Source organism: Physella acuta, unplaced genomic scaffold, assembly GCF_028476545.2.
Source record: "Physella acuta isolate Inbredline_101_S28 unplaced genomic scaffold, ASM2847654v3 ptg001567l, whole genome shotgun sequence".
NCBI classification, from domain to species: Eukaryota; Metazoa; Mollusca; class Gastropoda; family Physidae; genus Physella; species Physella acuta.
In genome coordinates this window covers 182,501-205,743 of record NW_026733081.1, presented here as the reverse complement: position 1 = coordinate 205,743, position 23,243 = coordinate 182,501, and the positions used below count along the sequence as shown (strand labels likewise).

General features: G+C 41.4%; 1 protein-coding gene across 1 annotated transcript in view; it reads right to left on the bottom strand.

The window, feature by feature from the left end:
* Positions 1-353: 353 nt before the first annotated feature.
* The window catches only part of LOC131928916 (peroxisomal targeting signal 2 receptor), a gene marked incomplete at its 3' end in the record, with an annotated part of 34,406 nt that continues 11,516 nt past the window's right edge, over positions 354-23,243 (bottom strand). The window contains exons 3-8 of the mRNA XM_059285085.1: positions 21,216-21,388; positions 17,195-17,230; positions 15,537-15,614; positions 14,414-14,522; positions 1,056-1,162; positions 354-467 (exon numbers count right to left, since the gene is read on the bottom strand). Coding sequence (XP_059141068.1) covers positions 354-467; positions 1,056-1,162; positions 14,414-14,522; positions 15,537-15,614; positions 17,195-17,230; positions 21,216-21,388 — 617 coding nt within the window. The remainder of the gene's footprint in view (positions 468-1,055; positions 1,163-14,413; positions 14,523-15,536; positions 15,615-17,194; positions 17,231-21,215; positions 21,389-23,243) is intronic.

Below are 23,243 nucleotides of genomic sequence, written 5' to 3'. Positions count from 1 at the left end.
GTTGTTTGTTGTGGGGGGGTGTACTTTATGGTTGTTTGTTGTTGTGGGGGGGGGGGTGTACTTTATGGTTGTTTGTTGAGGGGGGGGGGGGAACTTTATGGTTGTTTGTTGTTGTGGGGGGGGGTGTACTTTATGGTTGTTTGTTGTTGTGGGGGGGGTGTACTTTATGGTGGTCTGTTGTTGTGGGGGGGGGGGGGAAACTTTATGGTTGTTCGTTGTTGTGGGGGGGGGGGGGGTGATTATGACCCTGCTAATTTGTTTTTGAGCAGCAGTCAACTTTTACACCAGTTTACTTATATAGACAATTTGTCACATCCAAATCTAAAGTAAAAGAAATGCAAGTATTTACTTACTTTAATGCGGCGCACAGCATATTTATGGGCACTGAGTTGAAATAAAGGAATGTGCAGGTTGCGCAGGTCCCAGCCTTTGACCAAACCATCAGCACCACCAGAGAAAATCATGTTCTGTAATGTCACAGGAGCCTCTGATAAAACCTATTCGACTATTAGAATTTGTATCACTGGGTCCTCTTACAAGCCTACTGCTACCCTAACCCTACTGTTACTATAACAAGTAATTTTCATTCACATTCTGTTGTCCATTTGACATTTTTATAGTCCTCATTTCAATATTTACTCATTCTGTTTCAATATATTATTAGATGAGTGATGAATAAAAAACATTTGTAACATTGGTTTCATGTGGTTAGATCATCAATATAACAAAAAAAATCAATTTTAAAAATATCTTTTAATGATTAAAATATAAAACTTTCAAAAAGTTTGTGTTTAAATTAGCAATAGTTTAAATTTAAAGTTTGATATTGGGTTTATCTTTTAAGCATTCTTTGTTATATATTTACACCAATTACAAGCAACTGACCCGGTTGTATTTACACCAATTATAAGCAACTGACCTGGTTGTATTTACACCAATTACAAGCAACTGACCTGGTTGTATTTACACCAATTATAAGCAACTGACCTGGTTGTATTTACACCAATTACAAGCAACTGACCCGGTTGTATTTACACCAATTACAAGCAACTGACCTGGTTGTATTTACACCAATCACAAGTGAGAATCTCTCCACTATGTGCAGCTATAGCAAGCACTTGACTAGTTTGTCTTGTGTCCCATATCCTTAATGAATGATCACCTGAAATAAATATCTGACTTTGCCAGGCTTATCACTAGTCTGACTTTGTATTTAAGCTACTAGGTAGTTCAGTGAGTTTGGTTCCCTAATAGTAAAATATTATGATCTTCATCTCTCACACATAATTTCAAACCTTGGCTCTAACCCTAACCAGTGGCATGCAGAGGGGGGGGGGGGTCGTCCGCCCCCCAGAACAAAATGTAATTTATATAGAAAATATATACTTTTACCTGTGTCCGCAACCCCAGAAATTTCTGTATGCCCCCCCCCCCCCCCTGGGTTGTGGGTCAGGACCCGGGTGATCTGCTTAAGGACATTCAACTGATGATTTTTTTAAAAACTTATTTTAACAAAAAAGGGTATGTGTCATTATATTATTGTAACTTTCTACCTGTTTCCGGACTTATTCATTCACTTGACAACGTTATCCAAAAAAATGTAGCATTCTATCACCTATCCCTTGTTTTGACATACTGTCTGTCACTTGTTTTGACATACTGTCTGTAACTTGTTTTGACATACTGTCTGTCACTTGTTTTGACATACTGTCTGTCACTTGTTTTGACATACTGTCTGTCTCGCACAAGAGCCATCCCATAGTAAACACTTCCATAAATTAATGCCGTCTTTATTATACTTTATATCAAAGTGTGTGATTAATGCCGTCTTTATTATACTTTATATCAAAGTGTGTGATTAATGCCGTCTTTATTATACTTTATATCAAAGTGTGGGATTAATGCCGTCTTTATTATACTTTATATCAAAGTGTGTGATTAATGCCGTCTTTATTATACTTTATATCAAAGTGTGGGATTAAAGCCGTCTTTATTATACTTTATATCAAAGTGTGGGATTAATGCCGTCTTTATTATACTTTATATCAAAGTGTGTGATTAATGCCATCTTTATTATACTTTATATCAAAGTGTGGGATTAATGCCGTCTTTATTATACTTTATATCAAAGTGTGTGATTAATGCCGTCTTTATTATACTTTATATCAAAGTGTGGGATTAAAGCCGTCTTTATTATACTTTATATCAAAGTGTGGGATTAATGCCGTCTTTATTATACTTTATATCAAAGTGTGTGATTAATGCCATCTTTATTATACTTTATATCAAAGTGTGGGATTAAAGCCGTCTTTATTATACTTTATATCAAAGTGTGTGATTAATGCCGTCTTTATTATACTTTATATCAAAGTGTGTGATTAATGCCGTCTTTATTATACTTTATATCAAAGTGTGTGATTAATGCCGTCTTTATTATACTTTTATATTATTAAACATTGTAGCGGCTTCTATAAAGTAATGACTTGCATATTCATTATGCTATATTGTAAGGGCATCCATGCAGTAATTATGACCATCTTCAAAGTAATCAATTTAATTATGCTAATATTCATATAATACTTTTGATGGGTATCTAAACAGTAACTTGTGGCTCATTATTGACTGGGTGTGTGGCTAGCCAAACATTCATGTCATTATTGACTGGGTCTGTGGCTAGCCAAACATTCATGTCATTATTGACTGGGTCTGTGGCTAGCCAAACATTCATGTCATTATTGACTGGGTCTGTGGCTAGCCAAACATTCATGTCATTATTGACTGTGTGGCTAGCCAAACATTCATGTCATTATTGACTGGATCTGTGGCTAGCCAAACATTCATGTCATTATTGACTGGGTGGCTAGCCAAACATTCATGTCATTATTGACTGGGTGGCTAGCCAAACATTCATGTCATTATTGACTGTGTGGCTAGCCAAACATTCATGTCATTATTGACTGGGTCTGTGGCTAGCCAAACATTCATCTCATTATTGACTGGGTGGCTAGCCAAACATTCATGTCATTATTGACTGGGTCTGTGGCTAGCCAAACATTCATGTCATTATTGACTGGGTCTGTGGCTAGCCAAACATTCATGTCATTATTGACTGGGTCTGTGGCTAGCCAAACATTCATGTCATTATTGACTGGGTCTGTGGCTAGCCAAACATTCATCTCATTATTGACTGGGTCTGTGGCTAGCCAAACATTCATGTCATTATTGACTGGGTCTGTGGCTAGCCAAACATTCATGTCATTATTGACTGGGTCTGTGGCTAGCCAAACATTCATGTCATTATTGACTGGGTCTGTGGCTAGCCAAACATTCATGTCATTATTGACTGGGTCTGTAGCTAGCCAAACATTCATGTCATTATTGACTGGGTGGCTAGCCAAACATTCATCTCATTATTGACTGGGTCTGTGGCTAGCCAAACATTCATGTCATTATTGACTGGGTCTGTGGCTAGCCAAACATTCATGTCATTATTGACTGTGTGGCTAGCCAAACATTCATCTCATTATTGACTGGGTCTGTGGCTAGCCAAACATTCATGTCATTATTGACTGGGTCTGTGGCTAGCCAAACATTCATGTCATTATTGACTGGGTCTGTGGCTAGCCAAACATTCATGTCATTATTGACTGGGTGGCTAGCCAAACATTCATGTCATTATTGACTGTGGCTAGCCAAACATTCATGTCATTATTGACTGGGTGGGTGGCTAGCCAAACATTCATGTCATTATTGACTGGGTCTGTGGCTAGCCAAACATTCATGTCATTATTGACTGGGTCTGTGGCTAGCCAAACATTCATGTCATTATTGACTGGGTCTGTAGCTAGCCAAACATTCATGTCATTATTGACTGGGTGGCTAGCCAAACATTCATCTCATTATTGACTGGGTCTGTGGCTAGCCAAACATTCATGTCATTATTGACTGGGTCTGTGGCTAGCCAAACATTCATGTCATTATTGACTGGGTGTGTGGCTAGCCAAACATTCATGTCATTATTGACTGGGTCTGTGGCTAGCCAAACATTCATGTCATTATTGACTGTGTGGCTAGCCAAACATTCATGTCATTATTGACTGGGTCTGTAGCTAGCCAAACATTCATGTCATTATTGACTGGGTCTGTGGCTAGCCAAACATTCATGTCATTATTGACTGTGGCTAGCCAAACATTCATGTCATTATTGACTGGGTCTGTGGCTAGCCAAACATTCATGTCATTATTGACTGGGTGGCTAGCCAAACATTCATGTCATTATTGACTGGGTCTGTGGCTAGCCAAACATTCATGTCATTATTGACTGGGTCTGTGGCTAGCCAAACATTCATGTCATTATTGACTGGGTCTGTGGCTAGCCAAACATTCATCTCATTATTGACTGGGTGGCTAGCCAAACATTCATGTCATTATTGACTGGGTCTGTGGCTAGCCAAACATTCATGTCATTATTGACTGGGTCTGTGGCTAGCCAAACATTCATGTCATTATTGACTGGGTCTGTGGCTAGCCAAACATTCATGTCATTATTGACTGGGTCTGTGGCTAGCCAAACATTCATCTCATTATTGACTGGGTGGCTAGCCAAACATTCATGTCATTATTGACTGGGTCTGTGGCTAGCCAAACATTCATGTCATTATTGACTGGGTGGGTGGCTAGCCAAACATTCATCTCATTATTGACTGGGTCTGTGGCTAGCCAAACATTCATGTCATTATTGACTGGGTCTGTGGCTAGCCAAACATTCATCTCATTATTGACTGGGTCTGTGGCTAGCCAAACATTCATGTCATTATTGACTGGGTCTGTGGCTAGCCAAACATTCATGTCATTATTGACTGGGTCTGTGGCTAGCCAAACATTCATGTCATTATTGACTGGGTGTGTGGCTAGCCAAACATTCATGTCATTATTGACTGGGTGGGTGGCTAGCCAAACATTCATGTCATTATTGACTGGGTCTGTGGCTAGCCAAACATTCATGTCATTATTGACTGGGTCTGTGGCTAGCCAAACATTCATCTCATTATTGACTGGGTCTGTGGCTAGCCAAACATTCATGTCATTATTGACTGGGTGGCTAGCCAAACATTCATGTCATTATTGACTGGGTCTGTGGCTAGCCAAACATTCATGTCATTATTGACTGGGTCTGTGGCTAGCCAAACATTCATGTCATTATTGACTGGGTGGCTAGCCAAACATTCATCTCATTATTGACTGGGTCTGTGGCTAGCCAAACATTCATGTCATTATTGACTGGGTCTGTGGCTAGCCAAACATTCATGTCATTATTGACTGTGGCTAGCCAAACATTCATGTCATTATTGACTGGGTCTGTGGCTAGCCAAACATTCATGTCATTATTGACTGGGTGTGTGGCTAGCCAAACATTCATGTCATTATTGACTGGGTGGCTAGCCAAACATTCATGTCATTATTGACTGGGTCTGTGGCTAGCCAAACATTCATGTCATTATTGACTGGGTCTGTAGCTAGCCAAACATTCATCTCATTATTGACTGGGTCTGTGGCTAGCCAAACATTCATCTCATTATTGACTGGGTGTGTGGCTAGCCAAACATTCATCTCATTATTGACTGGGTGTGTGGCTAGCCAAACATTCATGTCATTATTGACTGGGTGGCTAGCCAAACATTCATGTCATTATTGACTGGGTGGCTAGCCAAACATTCATGTCATTATTGACTGGGTGGCTAGCCAAACATTCATGTCATTATTGACTGGGTCTGTGGCTAGCCAAACATTCATCTCATTATTGACTGGGTCTGTGGCTAGCCAAACATTCATCTCATTATTGACTGGGTGTGTGGCTAGCCAAACATTCATCTCATTATTGACTGGGTGTGTGGCTAGCCAAACATTCATGTCATTATTGACTGGGTGGCTAGCCAAACATTCATGTCATTATTGACTGGGTGGCTAGCCAAACATTCATGTCATTATTGACTGGATCTGTGGCTAGCCAAACATTCATGTCATTATTGACTGGGTCTGTGGCTAGCCAAACATTCATGTCATTATTGACTGGGTGGGTGGCTAGCCAAACATTCATGTCATTATTGACTGGGTCTGTGGCTAGCCAAACATTCATGTCATTATTGACTGGGTGGCTAGCCAAACATTCATGTCATTATTGACTGGGTGGCTAGCCAAACATTCATGTCATTATTGACTGGATCTGTGGCTAGCCAAACATTCATGTCATTATTGACTGGGTCTGTGGCTAGCCAAACATTCATGTCATTATTGACTGGGTCTGTGGCTAGCCAAACATTCATGTCATTATTGACTGGGTGTGTGGCTAGCCAAACATTCATGTCATTATTGACTGGGTCTGTGGCTAGCCAAACATTCATCTCATTATTGACTGGGTCTGTGGCTAGCCAAACATTCATGTCATTATTGACTGGGTCTGTGGCTAGCCAAACATTCATCTCATTATTGACTGGGTGGCTAGCCAAACATTCATCTCATTATTGACTGGGTGGGTGGCTAGCCAAACATTCATGTCATTATTGACTGGGTGGCTAGCCAAACATTCATGTCATTATTGACTGGGTGGCTAGCCAAACATTCATGTCATTATTGACTGGATCTGTGGCTAGCCAAACATTCATGTCATTATTGACTGGGTGTGTGGCTAGCCAAACATTCATGTCATTATTGACTGGGTCTGTGGCTAGCCAAACATTCATGTCATTATTGACTGGGTGGCTAGCCAAACATTCATGTCATTATTGACTGGGTGGCTAGCCAAACATTCATCTCATTATTGACTGGGTGGCTAGCCAAACATTCATGTCATTATTGACTGGGTGGCTAGCCAAACATTCATGTCATTATTGACTGGGTGGCTAGCCAAACATTCATCTCATTATTGACTGGGTGGCTAGCCAAACATTCATGTCATTATTGACTGGGTCTGTGGCTAGCCAAACATTCATGTCATTATTGACTGGGTGGGTGGCTAGCCAAACATTCATGTCATTATTGACTGGGTCTGTGGCTAGCCAAACATTCATGTCATTATTGACTGTGGCTAGCCAAACATTCATGTCATTATTGACTGGGTCTGTGGCTAGCCAAACATTCATGTCATTATTGACTGGGTCTGTAGCTAGCCAAACATTCATGTCATTATTGACTGGGTCTGTGGCTAGCCAAACATTCATCTCATTATTGACTGGGTCTGTGGCTAGCCAAACATTCATGTCATTATTGACTGGGTGGGTGGCTAGCCAAACATTCATGTCATTATTGACTGGGTCTGTGGCTAGCCAAACATTCATGTCATTATTGACTGGGTCTGTAGCTAGCCAAACATTCATGTCATTATTGACTGGGTCTGTGGCTAGCCAAACATTCATCTCATTATTGACTGGGTCTGTGGCTAGCCAAACATTCATGTCATTATTGACTGGGTGGCTAGCCAAACATTCATGTCATTATTGACTGTGGCTAGCCAAACATTCATGTCATTATTGACTGGGTGGCTAGCCAAACATTCATCTCATTATTGACTGGGTCTGTGGCTAGCCAAACATTCATGTCATTATTGACTGGGTGTGTGGCTAGCCAAACATTCATGTCATTATTGACTGGGTCTGTGGCTAGCCAAACATTCATGTCATTATTGACTGGGTCTGTGGCTAGCCAAACATTCATGTCATTATTGACTGTGGCTAGCCAAACATTCATGTCATTATTGACTGGGTCTGTGGCTAGCCAAACATTCATGTCATTATTGACTGGGTCTGTGGCTAGCCAAACATTCATGTCATTATTGACTGTGGCTAGCCAAACATTCATGTCATTATTGACTGGGTCTGTGGCTAGCCAAACATTCATGTCATTATTGACTGTGGCTAGCCAAACATTCATGTCATTATTGACTGGGTCTGTGGCTAGCCAAACATTCATGTCATTATTGACTGGGTCTGTGGCTAGCCAAACATTCATGTCATTATTGACTGGGTGGCTAGCCAAACATTCATGTCATTATTGACTGGGTGGCTAGCCAAACATTCATGTCATTATTGACTGGGTGGGTGGCTAGCCAAACATTCATGTCATTATTGACTGGATCTGTGGCTAGCCAAACATTCATCTCATTATTGACTGGGTGGGTGGCTAGCCAAACATTCATGTCATTATTGACTGGGTCTGTGGCTAGCCAAACATTCATGTCATTATTGACTGTGGCTAGCCAAACATTCATGTCATTATTGACTGTGTGGCTAGCCAAACATTCATGTCATTATTGACTGTGGCTAGCCAAACATTCATGTCATTATTGACTGTGTGGCTAGCCAAACATTCATGTCATTATTGACTGGGTGGGTGGCTAGCCAAACATTCATGTCATTATTGACTGGGTCTGTGGCTAGCCAAACATTCATGTCATTATTGACTGTGTGGCTAGCCAAACATTCATGTCATTATTGACTGGGTCTGTGGCTAGCCAAACATTCATGTCATTATTGACTGGATCTGTAGCTAGCCAAACATTCATGTCATTATTGACTGGGTGGCTAGCCAAACATTCATGTCATTATTGACTGGATCTGTGGCTAGCCAAACATTCATGTCATTATTGACTGGGTGGGTGGCTAGCCAAACATTCATGTCATTATTGACTGGGTCTGTGGCTAGCCAAACATTCATGTCATTATTGACTGGGTCTGTGGCTAGCCAAACATTCATGTCATTATTGACTGGGTCTGTGGCTAGCCAAACATTCATCTCATTATTGACTGGGTCTGTGGCTAGCCAAACATTCATGTCATTATTGACTGGGTCTGTGGCTAGCCAAACATTCATGTCATTATTGACTGGGTCTGTGGCTAGCCAAACATTCATGTCATTATTGACTGTGGCTAGCCAAACATTCATGTCATTATTGACTGTGTGGCTAGCCAAACATTCATGTCATTATTGACTGGGTCTGTGGCTAGCCAAACATTCATGTCATTATTGACTGGGTGGGTGGCTAGCCAAACATTCATCTCATTATTGACTGGGTCTGTGGCTAGCCAAACATTCATGTCATTATTGACTGGGTGGGTGGCTAGCCAAACATTCATCTCATTATTGACTGGGTCTGTGGCTAGCCAAACATTCATGTCATTATTGACTGGGTCTGTGGCTAGCCAAACATTCATGTCATTATTGACTGGGTGTGTGGCTAGCCAAACATTCATGTCATTATTGACTGGGTGGGTGGCTAGCCAAACATTCATGTCATTATTGACTGGGTCTGTGGCTAGCCAAACATTCATGTCATTATTGACTGGGTCTGTGGCTAGCCAAACATTCATGTCATTATTGACTGGGTCTGTGGCTAGCCAAACATTCATGTCATTATTGACTGGGTGTGTGGCTAGCCAAACATTCATGTCATTATTGACTGGGTGGGTGGCTAGCCAAACATTCATGTCATTATTGACTGGGTCTGTGGCTAGCCAAACATTCATGTCATTATTGACTGGGTGTGTGGCTAGCCAAACATTCATGTCATTATTGACTGGGTGGGTGGCTAGCCAAACATTCATGTCATTATTGACTGGGTGGGTGGCTAGCCAAACATTCATGTCATTATTGACTGGGTCTGTGGCTAGCCAAACATTCATGTCATTATTGACTGGGTGGGTGGCTAGCCAAACATTCATGTCATTATTGACTGGGTGGGTGGCTAGCCAAACATTCATGTCATTATTGACTGGGTGTGTGGCTAGCCAAACATTCATGTCATTATTGACTGGGTCTGTGGCTAGCCAAACATTCATGTCATTATTGACTGGGTCTGTGGCTAGCCAAACATTCATGTCATTATTGACTGGGTCTGTGGCTAGCCAAACATTCATGTCATTATTGACTGGGTGTGTGGCTAGCCAAACATTCATGTCATTATTGACTGGGTCTGTGGCTAGCCAAACATTCATCTCATTATTGACTGGGTCTGTGGCTAGCCAAACATTCATGTCATTATTGACTGTGTGGCTAGCCAAACATTCATGTCATTATTGACTGGGTCTGTGGCTAGCCAAACATTCATCTCATTATTGACTGGGTGGCTAGCCAAACATTCATGTCATTATTGACTGGGTCTGTGGCTAGCCAAACATTCATGTCATTATTGACTGGGTCTGTGGCTAGCCAAACATTCATGTCATTATTGACTGGGTCTGTGGCTAGCCAAACATTCATGTCATTATTGACTGTGTGGCTAGCCAAACATTCATGTCATTATTGACTGGGTGGGTGGCTAGCCAAACATTCATGTCATTATTGACTGGGTCTGTGGCTAGCCAAACATTCATGTCATTATTGACTGTGTGGCTAGCCAAACATTCATGTCATTATTGACTGGGTCTGTGGCTAGCCAAACATTCATGTCATTATTGACTGGATCTGTAGCTAGCCAAACATTCATGTCATTATTGACTGGGTGGCTAGCCAAACATTCATGTCATTATTGACTGGATCTGTGGCTAGCCAAACATTCATGTCATTATTGACTGGGTGGGTGGCTAGCCAAACATTCATGTCATTATTGACTGGGTCTGTGGCTAGCCAAACATTCATCTCATTATTGACTGGGTGTGTGGCTAGCCAAACATTCATGTCATTATTGACTGGGTCTGTGGCTAGCCAAACATTCATGTCATTATTGACTGGGTCTGTGGCTAGCCAAACATTCATGTCATTATTGACTGTGTGGCTAGCCAAACATTCATGTCATTATTGACTGGGTCTGTGGCTAGCCAAACATTCATGTCATTATTGACTGGGTGTGTGGCTAGCCAAACATTCATGTCATTATTGACTGGGTGGGTGGCTAGCCAAACATTCATGTCATTATTGACTGGGTCTGTGGCTAGCCAAACATTCATGTCATTATTGACTGTGGCTAGCCAAACATTCATGTCATTATTGACTGGGTGGCTAGCCAAACATTCATCTCATTATTGACTGGGTCTGTGGCTAGCCAAACATTCATGTCATTATTGACTGGGTCTGTGGCTAGCCAAACATTCATGTCATTATTGACTGGGTGTGTGGCTAGCCAAACATTCATGTCATTATTGACTGGGTCTGTGGCTAGCCAAACATTCATGTCATTATTGACTGGGTCTGTGGCTAGCCAAACATTCATGTCATTATTGACTGGGTCTGTGGCTAGCCAAACATTCATGTCATTATTGACTGTGGCTAGCCAAACATTCATGTCATTATTGACTGTGTGGCTAGCCAAACATTCATGTCATTATTGACTGGGTCTGTGGCTAGCCAAACATTCATGTCATTATTGACTGGGTGGCTAGCCAAACATTCATCTCATTATTGACTGGGTCTGTGGCTAGCCAAACATTCATGTCATTATTGACTGGGTGTGTGGCTAGCCAAACATTCATGTCATTATTGACTGGGTGGGTGGCTAGCCAAACATTCATGTCATTATTGACTGGGTCTGTGGCTAGCCAAACATTCATGTCATTATTGACTGGGTCTGTGGCTAGCCAAACATTCATGTCATTATTGACTGGGTCTGTGGCTAGCCAAACATTCATGTCATTATTGACTGGGTCTGTGGCTAGCCAAACATTCATGTCATTATTGACTGGGTGGGTGGCTAGCCAAACATTCATCTCATTATTGACTGGGTGGGTGGCTAGCCAAACATTCATCTCATTATTGACTGGGTCTGTGGCTAGCCAAACATTCATGTCATTATTGACTGGGTCTGTGGCTAGCCAAACATTCATGTCATTATTGACTGGGTCTGTGGCTAGCCAAACATTCATGTCATTATTGACTGGGTGTGTGGCTAGCCAAACATTCATGTCATTATTGACTGGGTCTGTGGCTAGCCAAACATTCATGTCATTATTGACTGGGTCTGTGGCTAGCCAAACATTCATGTCATTATTGACTGTGTGGCTAGCCAAACATTCATGTCATTATTGACTGGGTCTGTGGCTAGCCAAACATTCATGTCATTATTGACTGGGTGTGTGGCTAGCCAAACATTCATGTCATTATTGACTGGGTGGGTGGCTAGCCAAACATTCATGTCATTATTGACTGGGTCTGTGGCTAGCCAAACATTCATGTCATTATTGACTGTGGCTAGCCAAACATTCATGTCATTATTGACTGTGTGGCTAGCCAAACATTCATGTCATTATTGACTGGGTCTGTGGCTAGCCAAACATTCATGTCATTATTGACTGGGTCTGTGGCTAGCCAAACATTCATGTCATTATTGACTGGGTCTGTGGCTAGCCAAACATTCATGTCATTATTGACTGGGTCTGTGGCTAGCCAAACATTCATGTCATTATTGACTGGGTCTGTGGCTAGCCAAACATTCATCTCATTATTGACTGGGTGGCTAGCCAAACATTCATGTCATTATTGACTGGGTGTGTGGCTAGCCAAACATTCATGTCATTATTGACTGGGTCTGTGGCTAGCCAAACATTCATGTCATTATTGACTGGGTCTGTGGCTAGCCAAACATTCATGTCATTATTGACTGTGGCTAGCCAAACATTCATGTCATTATTGACTGTGTGGCTAGCCAAACATTCATGTCATTATTGACTGGGTCTGTGGCTAGCCAAACATTCATGTCATTATTGACTGGGTGTGTGGCTAGCCAAACATTCATGTCATTATTGACTGGGTGGCTAGCCAAACATTCATCTCATTATTGACTGGGTCTGTGGCTAGCCAAACATTCATGTCATTATTGACTGGGTGTGTGGCTAGCCAAACATTCATGTCATTATTGACTGGGTGGCTAGCCAAACATTCATGTCATTATTGACTGGGTCTGTGGCTAGCCAAACATTCATGTCATTATTGACTGGGTGTGTGGCTAGCCAAACATTCATGTCATTATTGACTGGGTCTGTGGCTAGCCAAACATTCATGTCATTATTGACTGGGTCTGTGGCTAGCCAAACATTCATGTCATTATTGACTGGGTGGGTGGCTAGCCAAACATTCATGTCATTATTGACTGGGTGGCTAGCCAAACATTCATGTCATTATTGACTGGGTCTGTGGCTAGCCAAACATTCATGTCATTATTGACTGGGTGGGTGGCTAGCCAAACATTCATGTCATTATTGACTGGGTCTGTGGCTAGCCAAACATTCATGTCATTATTGACTGGGTGGCTAGCCAAACATTCATCTCATTATTGACTGGGTCTGTGGCTAGCCAAACATTCATGTCATTATTGACTGTGTGGCTAGCCAAACATTCATGTCATTATTGACTGGGTCTGTGGCTAGCCAAACATTCATGTCATTATTGACTGGGTGTGTGGCTAGCCAAACATTCATGTCATTATTGACTGGGTCTGTGGCTAGCCAAACATTCATGTCATTATTGACTGGGTGGCTAGCCAAACATTCATGTCATTATTGACTGGGTGGGTGGCTAGCCAAACATTCATGTCATTATTGACTGGGTCTGTGGCTAGCCAAACATTCATGTCATTATTGACTGGGTCTGTGGCTAGCCAAACATTCATGTCATTATTGACTGGGTGGCTAGCCAAACATTCATGTCATTATTGACTGGGTGGCTAGCCAAACATTCATGTCATTATTGACTGGGTCTGTGGCTAGCCAAACATTCATGTCATTATTGACTGGGTGGCTAGCCAAACATTCATGTCATTATTGACTGGGTCTGTGGCTAGCCAAACATTCATGTCATTATTGACTGGGTGTGTGGCTAGCCAAACATTCATGTCATTATTGACTGGGTCTGTGGCTAGCCAAACATTCATGTCATTATTGACTGGGTCTGTGGCTAGCCAAACATTCATGTCATTATTGACTGGGTGGCTAGCCAAACATTCATGTCATTATTGACTGGGTGGCTAGCCACACATTCATCTCATTATTGACTGGGTGGGTGGCTAGCCAAACATTCATGTCATTATTGACTGGGTGTGTGGCTAGCCAAACATTCATGTCATTATTGACTGGGTCTGTGGCTAGCCAAACATTCATGTCATTATTGACTGGGTCTGTGGCTAGCCAAACATTCATCTCATTATTGACTGGGTGGGTGGCTAGCCAAACATTCATGTCATTATTGACTGGGTGTGTGGCTAGCCAAACATTCATGTCATTATTGACTGGGTCTGTGGCTAGCCAAACATTCATGTCATTATTGACTGGGTCTGTGGCTAGCCAAACATTCATGTCATTATTGACTGGGTGGCTAGCCAAACATTCATGTCATTATTGACTGGGTCTGTGGCTAGCCAAACATTCATGTCATTATTGACTGGGTGGCTAGCCAAACATTCATGTCATTATTGACTGTGGCTAGCCAAACGAACCTGAGGCAGAAGCAAAGCAGGCAGATTTGAGTGGTGCCCAGGACACGTGGTAGACGATGTGATCATGGCCAGGAAATGTTCCAATGGACTTGCTGGCATTTATGTCCCACTGGGGAGGAAAGCCAGTCAGATAGTCAGGAGACTAAGTCAGATAGTCAGGAGACTAAGTCAGATAGTCAGGAGACTAAGTCAGATAGTCAGGAGACTAAGTCAGATAGTCAGGAGACTAAGTCAGATAGTCAGGAGACTAAGTCAGATAGTCAGGAGACTAAGTCAGATAGTCAGGAGACTAAGTCAGATAGTCAGGAGACTAAGTCAGATAGTCAGGAGACTAAGTCAGATAGTCAGGAGACTAAGTCAGATAGTCAGGAGACTAAGTCAGATAGTCAGGAGACTAAGTCAGATAGTCAGGAGACTAAGTCAGATAGTCAGGAGACTAAGTCAGATAGTCAGGAGACTAAGTCAGATAGTCAGGAGACTAATAGTCAGTTTGGCTTAGTTGTTCAATGTCAGTCAAGTTAATCAGTAGATATATTAACTCTATATTAGTAAAGCAATCATGACTGTAAGATAGGAAAAAATATAATCCAGCTTTATGTTTTAATGTTACTATGAGAAAATAATTTTCTCGCAATTTCCAATATTCCACCATATCACAGTACATTCGAGTAAACTTTCTGGTACCATACATTGTATAGTGGAAACTTAACTTTCTTAAAACAAAAATTTTATCTGGATCAGAAAATTTAACTGGAAATGGCCATTAAACCGAAAATGAATTTAACCAATATTTAGCCAATATTTAACCAATATTTAACCAATATTAAACTAATATTTAACCAATATTTAACCAATATTTAACCAATATTTAACCAATATTTAACCAATATTTAACCAATATTTAAACTAGATTGAGAAATTGAACAGGAAACGGAAAATTAACCAGCAACACCCATGTAAGCGCAGACTAAATGTAATAAAAAATGTAACTGTATCCGGAGCCCTCATTTTAATTGGCACTGACACCGGACACACAATTTCGACCAGAAAAGATAATTTAAATGAAAAAATAAACTTAAACCAGAGAGAGAGAGAGAGAGAACAGTTAAACCATAAATCTAACCAATTTAATCAACTTGTCCCAGGATCCACTCAAAACAAAGTTTTCATTCCTTGTTTGACACCATTCAACTGCATTGACCTGGCAACAATAGTTCACAAAACATTGACCTGGCAACAATAGTTCACAAAACATTGACTAGGCAACAATAGTTCCCAAAACATTGACCTGGCAACAATAGTTCACAAAATATTGACCTGGCAACAATAGTTCACAAAACATTGACTAGGCAACAATAGTTCACAAAACATTGACTAGGCAACAATAGTTCACAAAACATTGACCTGGCAACAATAGTTCACAAAACATTGACCTGGCAACAATAGTTCACAAAATATTGACCTGGCAACAATAGTTCACAAAACATTGACCTGGCAACAATAGTTCACAAAACATTGACCTGGCAACAATAGTTCACAAAACATTGACCTGGCAACAATAGTTCACAAAACATTGACCTGGCAACAATAGTTCACAAAACATTAACTAGGCAACAATAGTTCACAAAACATTGACCTGGCAACAATAGTTCACAAAACATTGACCTGGCAACAATAGTTCACAAAACATTGACCTGGCAACAATAGTTCACAAAACATTAACTAGGCAACAATAGTTCACAAAACATTGACCTGGCAACAATAGTTCACAAAACATTGACTAGGCAACAATAGTTCACAAAACATTGACCTGGCAACAATAGTTCACAAAACATTGACCTGGCAACAATAGTTCACAAAACATTGACCTGGCAACAATAGTTCACAAAACATTGACCTGGCAACAATAGTTCACAAAACATTGACCTGGCAACAATAGTTCACAAAACATTGACCTGGCAACAATAGTTCACAAAACATTGACCTGGCAACAATAGTTCACAAAACATTGACCTGGCAACAATAGTTCACAAAACATTGACCTGGCAACAATAGTTCACAAAACATTGACCTGGCAACAATAGTTCACAAAACATTGACCTGGCAACAATAGTTCACAAAACATTGACCTGGCAACAATAGTTCACAAAACATTGACCTGGCAACAATAGTTCACAAAACATTGACCTGGCAACAATAGTTCACAAAACATTGACCTGGCAACAATAGTTCACAAAACATTGACCTGGCAACAATAGTTCACAAAACATTGACCTGGCAACAATAGTTCACAAAACATTGACCAGGCAACAATAATTCACAAAACATTGACCTGGCAACAATAATTCACAAAACATTGACCTGGCAACAATAGTTCACAAAACATTGACCTGGCAACAATAGTTCACAAAACATTGACCTGGCAACAATAGTTCACAAAACATTGACCTGGCAACAATAGTTCACAAAACATTGACCTGGCAACAATAGTTCACAAAACATTGACCTGGCAACAATAGTTCACAAAACATTGACCTGGCAACAATAGTTCACAAAACATTGACCTGGCAACAATAGTTCACAAAACATTGACCTGGCAACAATAATTCACAAAACATTGACCTGGCAACAATAATTCACAAAACATTGACCTGGCAACAATAGTTCACAAAACATTGACTGGCAACAATAGTTCACAAAACATTGACTAGGCAACAATAGTTCACAAAAAATTACATATAAGTTATTTTTTTCAACAAATAAAAAAAAAGTTGAACTTACCTCTTTGGTGTGTTCTTGCCAAACTTTGAGGGGACCCTGTAGAAATCATAACGCCTTGGATTAAACAATAGAATAGGGTTAAATTACTGATACTGCCAGTAAGTTAGGGTTAAATTACTGCCAGTAAGTTAGGGTTAAATTACTGCCAGTAAGTTAGGGTTAAATTACTGACAGTAAGTTAGGGTTAAATTACTGACAGTAAGTTAGGGTTAAATTACTGATACTGCCAGTAAGTTAGGGTTAAATTACTGACAGTAAGTTAGGGTTAAATTACTGCCAGTAAGTTAGGGTTAGATTACTGACAGTAATTAGGGTTAAATTACAGCCAGTAAGTTAGGGTTACATTACTGACAGTAAGTTAGGGTTAAATTACTGATACTGCGAGTAAGTTAGGGTTAAATTACTGCCAGTAAGTTAGGGTTAAATTACTGCCAATAAGTTTAGGTTAAATTACTGACAGTAAGTTAGGGTTAAATTACTGACAGTAAGTTAGGGTTAAATTACTGCCAGTAAGTTAGGGTTAAATTACTGCCAGTAAGTTAGGGTTAAATTACTGACAGTAAGTTAGGGTTAAATTACTGCCAGTAAGTTAGGGTTAAATTACTGACAGTAAGTTAGGGTTAAATTACTGATACTGCGAGTAAGTTAGGGTTAGATTACTGACAGTAATTAGGGTTAAATTACAGCCAGTAAGTTAGGGTTAAATTACTGCCAGTAAGTTAGGGTTAGATTACTGACAGTAATTAGGGTTAAATTACAGCCAGTAAGTTAGGGTTAAGTTACTAACAGTAAGTTAGGGTTAAATTACTGCCAGTAGGTATTAGAAGACTGAAGCAAGCACCTTAGTCTGGCCTAAGGTTAAGGTTAGGGTTGGTTAGAAGACTGAAGCAAGCACCTTAGTCTGGCCTAAGGTTAGGGTTAGGGTTGGTTAGAAGACTGAAGCAAGCACCTTAGTCTGGCCTAGGGTTAGGGTTGGTTAGAAGACTGAAGCAAGCACCTTAGTCTGGCCTAAAATTAAGGTTAGGGTTGGTTAGAAGACTGAAGCAAGCACCTTAGTCTGGCCTAAGGTTAGGGTTAGGGTTGGTTAGAAGACTGAAGCAAGCACCTTAGTCTGGCCTAGGGTTAGGGTTGGTTAGAAGACTGAAGCAAGCACCTTAGTCTGGCCTAAGGTTAGGGTTAGGGTTGGTTAGAAGACTGAAGCAAGCACCTTAGTCTGGCCTAGGGTTAGGGTTGGTTAGAAGACTGAAGCAAGCACCTTAGTCTGGCCTAAGGTTAGGGTTGGTTAGAAGACTGAAGCAAGCACCTTAGTCTGGCCTAAGGTTAGGGTTAGGGTTGGTTAGAAGACTGAAGCAAGCACCTTAGTCTGGCCTAAGGTTAGGGTTGGTTAGAAGACTGAAGCAAGCACCTTAGTCTGGCCTAAGGTTAGGGTTGGTTAGAAGACTGAAGCAAGCACCTTAGTCTGGCCTAAGGTTAGGGTTAGGGTTGGTTAGAAGACTGAAGCAAGCACCTTAGTCTGGCCTAGGGTTAGGGTTGGTTAGAAGACTGAAGCAAGCACCTTAGTCTGGCCTAAAATTAAGGTTAGGGTTGGTTAGAAGACTGAAGCAAGCACCTTAGTCTGGCCTAAGGTTAGGGTTAGGGTTGGTTAGAAGACTGAAGCAAGCACCTTAGTCTGGCCTAGGGTTAGGGTTGGTTAGAAGACTGAAGCAAGCACCTTAGTCTGGCCTAAGGTTAGGGTTAGGGTTGGTTAGAAGACTGAAGCAAGCACCTTAGTCTGGCCTAAGGTTAGGGTTAGGGTTGGTTAGAAGACTGAAGCAAGCACCTTAGTCTGGCCTAAGGTTAGGGTTGGTTAGAAGACTGAAGCAAGCACCTTAGTCTGGCCTAAGGTTAGGGTTAGGGTTGGTTAGAAGACTGAAGCAAGCACCTTAGTCTGGCCTAAGGTTAGGGTTGGTTAGAAGACTGAAGCAAGCACCTTAGTCTGGCCTAAGGTTAGGGTTAGGGTTGGTTAGAAGACTGAAGCAAGCACCTTAGTCTGGCCTAAGGTTAGGGTTGGTTAGAAGACTGAAGCAAGCACCTTAGTCTGGCCTAAGGTTAGGGTTGGTTAGAAGACTGAAGCAAGCACCTTAGTCTGGCCTAAAATTAAGGTTAGGGTTGGTTAGAAGACTGAAGCAAGCACCTTAGTCTGGCCTAAGGTTAGGGTTAGGGTTGGTTAGAAGACTGAAGCAAGCACCTTAGTCTGGCCTAGGGTTAGGGTTGGTTAGAAGACTGAAGCAAGCACCTTAGTCTGGCCTAAGGTTAGGGTTAGGGTTGGTTAGAAGACTGAAGCAAGCACCTTAGTCTGGCCTAAGGTTAGGGTTAGGGTTGGTTAGAAGACTGAAGCAAGCACCTTAGTCTGGCCTAAGGTTAGGGTTGGTTAGAAGACTGAAGCAAGCACCTTAGTCTGGCCTAGGGTTAGGGTTGGTTAGAAGACTGAAGCAAGCACCTTAGTCTGGCCTAAAATTAAGGTTAGGGTTGGTTAGAAGACTGAAGCAAGCACCTTAGTCTGGCCTAGGGTTAGGGTTGGTTAGAAGACTGAAGCAAGCACCTTAGTCTGGCCTAAAATTAAGGTTAGGGTTGGTTAGAAGACTGAAGCAAGCACCTTAGTCTGGCCTAGGGTTAGGGTTGGTTAGAAGACTGAAGCAAGCACCTTAGTCTGGCCTAAGGTTAGGGTTAGGGTTGGTTAGAAGACTGAAGCAAGCACCTTAGTCTGGCCTAAGGTTAGGGTTAGGGTTGGTTAGAAGACTGAAGCAAGCACCTTAGTCTGGCCTAAGGTTAGGGTTGGTTAGAAGACTGAAGCAAGCACCTTAGTCTGGCCTAAGGTTAGGGTTAGGGTTGGTTAGAAGACTGAAGCAAGCACCTTAGTCTGGCCTAAGGTTAGGGTTAGGGTTGGTTAGAAGACTGAAGCAAGCACCTAAGTCTGGCCTAAGGTTAGGGTTGGTTAGAAGACTGAAGCAAGCACCTTAGTCTGGCCTAGGGTTAGGGTTGGTTAGAAGACTGAAGCAAGCACCTTAGTCTGGCCTAAGGTTAGGGTTAGGGTTGGTTAGAAGACTGAAGCAAGCACCTTAGTCTGGCCTAAGGTTAGGGTTGGTTAGAAGACTGAAGCAAGCACCTTAGTCTGGCCTAGGGTTAGGGTTGGTTAGAAGACTGAAGCAAGCACCTTAGTCTGGCCTAAGGTTAGGGTTGGTTAGAAGACTGAAGCAAGCACCTTAGTCTGGCCTAGGGTTAGGGTTGGTTAGAAGACTGAAGCAAGCACCTTAGTCTGGCCTAAGGTTAGGGTTGGTTAGAAGACTGAAGCAAGCACCTTAGTCTGGCCTAAGGTTAGGGTTGGTTAGAAGACTGAAGCAAGCACCTTAGTCTGGCCTAAGGTTAGGGTTGGTTAGAAGACTGAAGCAAGCACCTTAGTCTGGCCTAAGGTTAGGGTTAGGGTTGGTTAGAAGACTGAAGCAAGCACCTAAGTCTGGCCTAAGGTTAGGGTTGGTTAGAAGACTGAAGCAAGCACCTTAGTCTGGCCTAAGGTTAGGGTTGGTTAGAAGACTGAAGCAAGCACCTTAGTCTGGCCTAAGGTTAGGGTTGGTTAGAAGACTGAAGCAAGCACCTTAGTCTGGCCTAAGGTTAGGGTTAGGGTTGGTTAGAAGACTGAAGCAAGCACCTAAGTCTGGCCTAAGGTTAGGGTTGGTTAGAAGACTGAAGCAAGCACCTTAGTCTGGCCTAAGGTTAGGGTTGGTTAGAAGACTGAAGCAAGCACCTTAGTCTGGCCTAGGGTTAGGGTTGGTTAGAAGACTGAAGCAAGCACCTTAGTCTGGCCTAAGGTTAGGGTTGGTTAGAAGACTGAAGCAAGCACCTTAGTCTGGCCTAGGGTTAGGGTTGGTTAGAAGACTGAAGCAAGCACCTTAGTCTGGCCTAAGGTTAGGGTTGGTTAGAAGACTGAAGCAAGCACCTTAGTCTGGCCTAGGGTTAGGGTTGGTTAGAAGACTGAAGCAAGCACCTTAGTCTGGCCTAGGTCCCAGATTTGTATGGATCCATCCCCGCCTGCAGTGATGAAAATATTTTCATTGTTCTCTGCCCATGTCACGTCAAACAATCCATCATTCCAGTCAAATTGTTGGACAAGTCTCAGTTGACTGGTGCACACGTCCAATATGTAAACAGTCCCACATCCTGTACAGATCACATCAAACTAGTCAACACAACAATATTCAAACGTCCAATATGTAAACAGTCCCACATCCTGTACAGATCACATCAAACTAGTCAACACAACAATATTCAAACGTCCAATATGTAAACAGTCCCACATCCTGTACAGATCACATCAAACTAGTCAACTCAACAATATTCAAACGTCCAATATGTAAACAGTCCCACATCCTGTACAGATCACATCAAACTAGTCAACTCAACAATATTCAAACGTCCAATATGTAAACAGTCCCACATCCTGTACAGATCACATCAAACTAGTCAACTCAACAATATTCAAACGTCCAATATGTAAACAGTCCCACATCCTGTACAGATCACATCAAACTAGTCAACACAACAATATTCAAACTGATCGAACAATTCAGCAGGATACAATGAACTTACATGACGTGTCAAGTAGCTCTAATGATGTCATGCCAGTGTACAATGAACTGACATGACGTGTCAAGTAGCTCTAATGATGTCATGCCAGTGTACAATGAACTGACATGTTTCAAGTAGCTCTAATGATGTCATGCCAGTGTACAATGAACTGACATGTTTCAAGTAGCTCTAATGATGTCATGCCAGTGTACAATGAACTGACATGTTTCAAGTAGCTCTAATGATGTCATGCCAGTGTACAATGAACTGACATGTTTCAAGTAGCTCTAATGATGTCATGCCAGTGTACAATGAACTGACACACACAACTATCTATACAGTGCATAACATTTTACAATGATAATAATAAAATGGTAAAGGTGTACACAGTGGAGCAAGAGAAATCCTAAGATAGACAAGGTAACAATGTGCTACTGGTAAGATAGACAAGGTAACAATGTGCTACTGGTAAGATGGACAAGGTAACAATGTGCTACTAGTAAGATAGACAAGGTAACAATGTGCTACTGGTAAGATGGACAAGGTAACAATGTGCTACTAGTAAGATAGACAAGGTAACAATGTGCTACTGGTAAGATAGACAAGGTAACAATGTGCTACTGGTAAGCTAGACAAGGTAACAATGTGCTACTGGTAAGATGGACAAGGTAACAATGTGCTACTGGTAAGATAGACATGGTAACAAAGTGCTACTGGTAAGATAGACAAGGTAACAGTGTGCTACTGGTTAGATAGACAAGGTAACAATGTGCTACTGGTAAGATGAACAAGGTAACAATGTGCTACTGGTAAGATAGACAAGGTAACAATGACAAGTATCTGAAAGATCTCAACCAGACAAGTATCTGAAAGATCTCAACCAGACAAGTATCTGAAAGATCTCAACCAGACAAGTATCTGAAAGATCTCAACCAGACAAGTATCTGAAAGATCTCAGACAAGTATCTGAAAGATCTCAACCAGACAAGTATCTGAAAGATCTCAACCAGACAAGTATCTGAAAGATCTCAGACAAGTATCTGAAAGATCTCAGACAAGTATCTGAAAGATCTCAACCAGACAAGTATCTGAAAGATCTCAACCAGACAAGTATCTGAAAGATCTCAACCAGACAAGTATCTGAAAGATCTCAACCAGACAAGTATCTGAAAGATCTCAGACACGTATCTGAAAGATCTCAGACAAGTATCTGAAAGATCTCAGACAAGTATCTGAAAGATCTCAGACAAGTATCTGAAAGATCTCAGACAAGTATCTGAAAGATCTCAACCAGACAAGTATCTGAAAGATCTCAGACAAGTATCTGAAAGATCTCAGACAAGTATCTGAAAGATCTCAACCAGACAAGTATCTGAAAGATCTCAGACAAGTATCTGAAAGATCTCAACCAGACAAGTATCTGAAAGATCTCAGACAAGTATCTGAA